The sequence below is a fragment of the Vanessa atalanta genome, chromosome 22 (genome assembly GCF_905147765.1).
Source record: "Vanessa atalanta chromosome 22, ilVanAtal1.2, whole genome shotgun sequence".
Taxonomy (NCBI): Eukaryota; Metazoa; Arthropoda; class Insecta; order Lepidoptera; family Nymphalidae; genus Vanessa; species Vanessa atalanta.
The window spans coordinates 1544000-1551956 of NC_061892.1; the positions used below are offsets into that span (position 1 = coordinate 1544000).

A 7957-nucleotide genomic window follows, 5' to 3' on the forward strand; every position below is an offset into this window, starting at 1 on the left:
GATGACTTTTTATTTAAAAAATATAGAAGTATCATTAGCAAACAATGCTATCTCATGTTTATTACCAAAAAGATACGGCAAGTCATGTATATAAATGAGTAAGAAAAAAGGACCAAGAATATATCCGTGAGGAACCCCCACATTGACAACAGTGCCAGGAGAGCTCCTTCCATTCAGATCAATCTTCGGAATCCGATTACTTAGAAACAAAATCAGAATATTGTATGCAATATCTCTAATGCTGTAGTGACGTACTTGTTAACCAGTGTTTCACATATGTGGCACATAATCAAATGCTTAAGCTAAATCGCATAAAATCAAAATCAGAATATACTTGGCTTTTACAAACAATTTGAATCGTCATTTAACAAACTATTTAAAGTAAAGCTACCACCGGTGCAGAATGTAGATTCTACCGAGAAGAACCGGCAAGAAACTCAGTAGTTACTCTTTTTCAACTAACTATCTATCTATCTATAATATCTCTAGCCAGACTAAAAATATTTTTTAAGCTCAACACTAGCACTAGCGGTTGGCGTGCGACCGGTATTTTTTAGTGTAGCAATTTGTGTGTGTATTTTTAGTAAAAAATTTACAAAGTCCTTGCTAAATCAAAATCAACATGTTCTTTATTCAAATAGGCCGAATTAAATGTAAAACTACCATTAAGCTAAGAAAACACAGAATTGGGTCTATAATAATAAGATCTGAAGATCTAGATGATTTAAAATTGGGATTATTTAATATGTATCCGAAGTCGAAAATATACGATAAGAATAATATAAAAATAATTATATCTAGCAAACTTCTTCAGAATCATTTGTATAGTATTAGTAATACAAAACAAAAAGTGTGCTAAGACCACCTAACAGAAGTGAAAATCACAACATTTTTACTTAAATTATTTAAGCTAAAATAATTATAATTAATCACTCTCATTACAACACTTTGTTTTGGTAAGTAGCGTCATCTATACGTAGAAGGGGTATCTAAAATAGCGCGTAAGTTTATATCCTACTGCTAGATGACGGCGCTAGATGGCTGAAAAAACATAAATATAGATCGCTACGGCCATCAATTTGTTTTAGGTTTTTTTACTCAAAGTTTTTAATTCAAACACTTAAATAGAATATTTCCGGACATTTTAGATACAAGCATAGAAATAAGTTCGCGCATTCTGAAGGCCGTGGACATGGCACGGAAATGGACGCGCGGGTGAACATTAAAGGGTATCATAAAATTAAAACAACAAATACATTAACGCAATATCAATATTTATTATCAACTAAAGAGTATACACGAGTAATGGATGAAGTTTATGAACTGTATTAAAACATTGGAAATTAATAAAAAAAATTTTAGCAATATCATACGGGTACTCGAAATATTCAATTACAGTTCATATACTTCAGGATCCAGTCCCTGTATTTTGCTACATCTGTGAAAACGGTGTACGCATATGGTTCACATATTGATGAATCTTTTCTGGCTAGGGTGACCGACACGATACCCTTCACGTACCACGCTCCAGTTTGATAGTCAATTTTTAAGGAAGAATCCTTAGTGTCACTGACGAACACGACGAAACCTCCGCCACTGTCTCCGTTACATGCAGCAGTACCTGAATACGAAAAAGACACATTTTAGTATGAATCAAATTTTAAATATTGGAATTTTTATATCATATTTAAATAATTAATTTAATATAAAAAATAAACTTAATTATAAAAAATAAACCTTTTTTGGATCATACCTACGACTGATGAGAAATATTGTCATGTTATTTCATGAAGAAAATAAGAAAACGCAAACCGAAAGTACTAAATTTCCATCTCACCGTTGGCATGTCCCGCGCAGAATTTTCTCTCGCTTAATATGTTGCTGTAGAAAACAGGATTATACGAAAAGCAGGTTAGAGTCGAAACTATTGGTATAGTTGCTTCGTGAAGGTCATTCGCTAGTGAATCTGATTGGTCAATACCCCATCCTACAACCTGAATAACGATGATAAAAAAATCATTTGTGAAAAATACATTGGTAAAAAAGGCATATTATTCGATTATATAGATTATAAAAAAGCGTGGAGTTAATGCTTGTTGACTTCCAGGCAAGAGACATAACATACGTATATAATTGTGAGTAACTACTGAGTTTCTTGCCGGTTCTTCTCGGTAGAATCTACATTCCGAACCGGTGGTAGCTTTGCTGTAAATAGTTTGTTAAATGACGATTCAAAAGCCTACTCGAATAAAGTATATTTTGATTTTGAATTTGAAATAAAAGTTTATTCAATGACAACGTTGTTTTAACGTTAAATAAATTTCCCACAATGTGTCGTTTTTACAGAAACGTTTTGGGCATTTATAGGAAACTTACAATTATGGAATATTTTAATTCAATTAAGAGAACATTATTGATCCTATAAATAAAACTATTAATTATTTTAACGATAATTGCGTTATTTCGATCTAAATAAATTTACAATAAAAGCTTACCGTTCCTGTTACTTCATAAGAATCCAGTTGATCGTACGCATTGTCAAGCCACACACAAGCTGGCTGAACGTAGTTATTGAATATAGCTTCAGTACTTAATTTTAGTAAGGCTATGTCATTGTCCAACGTTTTCTTTTTAAAATCATCGTGAACAATAACTCGGTAAACCTGGAATTTTATTAAATTTATATGTTAAAAATGTTTTTACTACCATAATGAAGACTGCGTCGTTTACACTACGAATAAATCTTTGGATATTTTATAGTTTTTTTATTAAATAAACAAGCATTTTACAACAAAAAAAATGTAATGTAACGTATGTATGCTTTTAGGTACATTATACATTTTAGAATTGTTAAATGTTACGAGAGAATATGTAAATAAATATATTTCTTTTTAATAATGAATTCAATGATGATCAAAAGGGTTCAATTTTAGGACCTCTGTTGTTTTTAATATATATAAACGATGTAACTTATTTTAGTAATAAAACTTACAACATTATGCTGTTTTCAAATGATTGTCTTTTATATTTAAGCTTGAAAGAAAGCAATGTATCAAAGAAAATTTGACCACGGAATTAATCTATAAATGTTTTTATTCATTAAAAGGCTCGTTTTCCAATAAAGAACATCGAGAACAATGATTGTGAATACTAACATAATTGTAAATGTTGACAATATGAAATGCTTTATTTTGAAGTTAAAAGAAAAAATACATTTGACGTTAACATGAATTGAAATTACCCAGACTCAAGTTATAATGATATTTATTGTAATTACATTTCTCGACGACCATATTTTCAAATTAAGAAATAATAACACGAACCTTTCTTTCTTGACTACTTATTTCATTGGTGAGGAGAGATGTTTTCCCAAAAACAACTCCAAGAGATTCATGATTAACTGGTTCTGCGTTGATTGTTACACAATGTGCAGCTGTGTCGAAAAAGCAAACAAGGAAAAAGCAAAGTTTAAGTAAGTACATGACCTCACGTGGGCGAAGGACTTCTCGCCTATTTAGTAAAAGGTTTGAAACTTATAGAGCTTTGTCGCTCCAGTGCGTTTTCATGAATGCATAATATTGTGTACGTAGCAGATTTCTGTCTGACTAGTTTAGGTTTTACTACGGCATTTGCCTTTCTTGATACGAAATATTTATAAATACAAAATAGCCGGCAATATTCGATCGACGTCCAGTATAAGGACTTAAAATGAATGTATTTTTATTTGTAAATTAATGAATATATTTATTGCACACAAAAATAATCTTACATTAATTATAAATAAGAGGAGATATTTAATTTTAAATGTTATTAAGATGTAGCTTAGAGTTTTAGTTTTATATCAAGTCATACCTGTTAAAACCAAAAGTTTTGATATCAGAGTCCCTCCACAGATGTACTGCATACTTAGTCTATGGTTTCTGTATATAGCGGTATGCCAGGGCCAGTTACCGATTTTCGAAGTAGAACCGCTGACAATCAATTCGGTAGATTCCCTGTTGACCTTCCGCCTGCCACAAAACTCGTCGGGAGCTTCAGGCCAAAATGTATCAATCGCTAGTTCTTTATTTCCAAAATAAGTCTGTAATTTTAATATAATTTATAAGACATTCTACACATTCCTTAAGCTATAAATCATATTTTGTTCCAGCATTAAATTTGAATAAACTTTCATAAATATCAATTCATAATAAATCAATGATATTCACAATGGATTTGCGAAAAATGACAATGGAAATTTTGGTAGTAAAATTAAAGTGGAAATAAGTAGTTAAGTCTAAAAGTGTTGTGTTTAAAACTCTTATTAGTGCACAATATTGCTGAGCAATTAGCAATTTGCATTCAAAATATGTAAATCTATGGTTTGTTTATCTTTTTTCCTACTTCCATTGAAGCCTATAAATCTTCTCCTACACTATAGAAAAAAATAATTGAACACACATAAAACCATACAACTTACTCACCCTATTAGGATTAATACAATTTTCTTCGCCATCAATTTTAATACTTAGTACATAAGGCGGATGTTCTGGTGCGGCTCTTCCTTGTACTACGAATTTAATCTTAGACACATCTTTACGCAATACAAACCCATAAATATTAGAATTAAGGTCCTTTTCTGTGAATTTTGCTTTGATTTTTTTCGATTTTTTTTTCCCTGCTGGACTACGTACACTTTTCCCCTGAAAATTGTAATTACTTGTAAAACTTTTACAATTAGCAGCAAAATACTACGATAATGCTGTTCCTCGTAAACAGTCGTGTTGCATCGTTAGGGCCACAGTGTTCCCGCCGCTTGAACGCCTCGAGTGCACTCAGAAGAGGAGCGCTTATGCCGTTCTACCGGATGACAAGGGGCTCCTGATAGAGAGTCGCGTCTATATCCACAAAATTTCCGAAGGCGAAAAGCTGCCACCCTTTAGGATATCGTGCGATATCCTCCCACTATGCAGATGGCCTCTCTTCGCTATGAATTTTGGATCTTAGTACTGCAGTCTGTGTGACTCAACTCGTGCTCCATAGAGAGCCATCGATTGCACGACACCAAGACACGACGCCAGTAACGGCAACTTTCCTCTCTCGGTTCCCCGAGATTAGGCAGGCAGATTTAGGCAGATCCGAGGGACTAGGCGCTCGAAATGCTCTTCGCCCCAATGTCCATCCAAGGTGAGGTTACTTTATTATAATATATGTTAGTGATTTATAGCAACATCAATGTCAAAGATTATCAGATATTGAAATTCTGAACTCGACGTGGATGGCTAAACCCGAAACTATGAGGTAAACAGCCTATATTATTGTACAGGATTCGATGGGTAATAAGGCAAAATTGTAGGAAGTAATAACATATGACAAATAATATATAAATAATAATAAACGGATTCGAATTTTTAAGTTATACGAGTATGTCTGTGATTCATACATTACCCGTTCTTTGTTCGAGAGAGAGAGAGAGAGACAGAGAGAGAGAGAGATTATCTTCACAACAATATGTTCTAATTTTAAATTTTATGATCTCTTAGGTTATAGGGTTCAGTGATATTCTTTTGTAAATAATTGAAATAAAAGAAAGAACATTACGTGAATTGGTGCTAATAATTTAGATTTTGTTCGACTCATTCGCATTTCGTTGAATAATTCCGGATTAACCCACTGATTAAACGTTTCATTTTATGTCATTATTTCCCAGAATTTCATTATAATTTGCGAGATAAACGAATAGACTTTTCAATGTATGGTTTTCAAAACTTTATCAATATAGGGAATGTAAAATTTTCAAAAAGCCTATGATGCAGTGTAAATTTTCAAAAGAATTATATCCAAGACATTATTGAATATTTCTTTAATATTCCTCATAGTTTTAGATATGCACAAATATACCAAGTTGATAAATAGATCTAACGTTTAACGATTTTGAACAACATACAATATAGTATTTAAGTTGATATCATAAACATTTTAAATCTCACTTGTGTGGAATGGACTAAGGAGTTATATTTTACTATTAGTTTATTCATTATTAAACACACTAACAAGTCACGTGTTAAAACAATTCAATACAATAAAGTGGAACAAAAATTTTCTACTTTTGATCACCTTCATTTCCAAAACAAGTGTACAATGATAATGATATCAATAACATAATATCACAGTAAGAAATTATTAAAGCACTTGATTAAAAAATCATAATTAACAAGATATATGACAATAGCTTTTAAATAAAAATAATTATTCGATTTTAGTTAATTAACAATTCTATGAAATTATTCTATATTTAAATCATTGTTACGGTTTTGGGAAAGATTGTTCTAATTGCTTAAGCTAAAATTCATTGAAAGAGTCATAAAAAGTATTGAACTCTGTTAAGGCCTAGACATAATATTATATTGATTCGTATAGGTTTATTTTTTTATATATATTTTTTTTTTCATACACAGAATAAATATTTTATACGCCGAGACACCAGACATTTTATTATATACATCAATATGTTAGACTTACAAAAACAATAGTGCCCGCAGAATCTAATTTCACTTTAATCTCGGTTGCCGCTTCTAGTTCTTTGTCTATGATAACTTTATACCCATATTGTAGTCCAGGGTAAAATGTAGAATGAATTTCTGTATTGTTTTCACAAAAATATTTCGTATGCTTCATTGATTGCCAATCAGGCGTATCATCAAAACCGGTAACACATATTGTTAAAGTTGTTAAAAGCACAATATACTTCACACACATTATTATCAATTATATGCTTGGCTGCGCATACTGAGCTTAATAAGACGACTTAGCGTCTTGACGTCTTCGCGATTACTAAATTTAAGAGCCAATCATATATTGGAAGAAGTTTTCATAATTTTATTGAGTTTCGGTTTAATAAACGAACTTCAATAATATATTATTGAAATATTATCAAAATTCAAAAATCTATAATATTTGTAAATCTTAGAACATTAAAGGTAGAACAAGTCGAAATGTCACCAGCGCTACTCATTAATTATTATGGTAGGTAACGATGCTAAATCGGGATTAACTCGAGCGTCACCGAGACATATTGGACTACGAAGCTTAGTTGATAAAAAGAAAAAAATGTCATATAATATATCTATATATGTCTTTTTCATTAGAGGGGGAAGCGGCTATGGATTTTCAAAAATGTAAAAAAAAAACTGTTGTATGGACATACTCGAGCGCGTCAGATATTGATATCATCCATGTCCTACGTATTTTTAAAAATGTACGCATATAAATCTGATTGTTAGGATGGTCGTGTAAGGGTTGAAATTGAAAAAAAAAATTTAATCGAGCGCAACAGAATTTCGAAGAGGATGTTAAGTAAACCTAAAAAAAGCTCGTATATCAGACGATTTGGATGTGACGCAAACTCGCGGCAATTATTGGAATGCGAAAAAAAAAATCGTCGTATAGAAATACCCAAGCGCGTCAGATTAAGATACATATGGTTCATTTTTATGCTCTAGACGTGCTGTCTCACAATCTGGTGATTATCTGAAGGGATTCACCTAAACTGACAATTAGAATTTTTTTTTTTTTTTTAAATCTATTGAAATGTCTATATTATCAAATGTTGTTCGGGATTTTCGAAGAACCGGTTTGCTACGACGGTATTCTAAAATGTTTATACACTTTTGTAATGTTTCTAATGTAAATTTAATGGTTTTTTGCAACGTAGAACGTCGTTTTTACACTAAATACACACTTTAAATTAATATCACTAGTGATTATTTATAAACGTTTATTCACATAAGTTATATTAAAATTATAAAACGAGCAAAAACGTTAACCCTTTATTAAGTCTTTACCAATTTCCATATTTCTAATATCAGTAAGTTCCGAGCCGAGCAGAGATAGCTCTGTGGTTAAAACGCGTGCATCTTAACCGATGATTGCAGATTCAAACCCAGGCAAGCACCACTGAATTTTAGTGTGCTCAATT

At 31.6% G+C, this 7957-nt stretch overlaps 1 protein-coding gene across 1 annotated transcript; it reads right to left on the reverse strand.

Moving 5' to 3' along the window:
• Window positions 1–1265: 1265 nt before the first annotated feature.
• LOC125072770 (CUB and peptidase domain-containing protein 2-like) lies at window positions 1266–6812 on the reverse strand. Its single transcript, XM_047683461.1, has 7 exons — window positions 6502–6812; window positions 4464–4682; window positions 3853–4081; window positions 3324–3433; window positions 2496–2663; window positions 1838–1994; window positions 1266–1621 (listed from the first exon to the last, which is right to left on the reverse strand). The coding sequence occupies exons 1-7, from the start codon at window positions 6736–6738 to the stop codon at window positions 1389–1391; spliced, it is 1353 nt and encodes a 450-aa protein (XP_047539417.1). The 5' UTR covers window positions 6739–6812; the 3' UTR covers window positions 1266–1388.
• Window positions 6813–7957: the final 1145 nt, after the last annotated feature.

Bases quoted from the DNA above. Each gene is read 5' to 3' on its own strand.
- LOC125072770 (XM_047683461.1), bottom strand. From the start codon at position 6,738: ATGTGTGTGAAGTATATTGTGCTTTTAACAACTTTAACAATATGTGTT. The intron at 4,683-6,501 runs GTAAGTCTAACA...TACAATTTTCAG, and splicing joins CTGCGGGCACTATTGTTTTT to GGGAAAAGTGTACGTAGTCC. The intron at 1,995-2,495 runs GTAAGCTTTTAT...ATCGTTATTCAG, and splicing joins CTTATGAAGTAACAGGAACG to GTTGTAGGATGGGGTATTGA.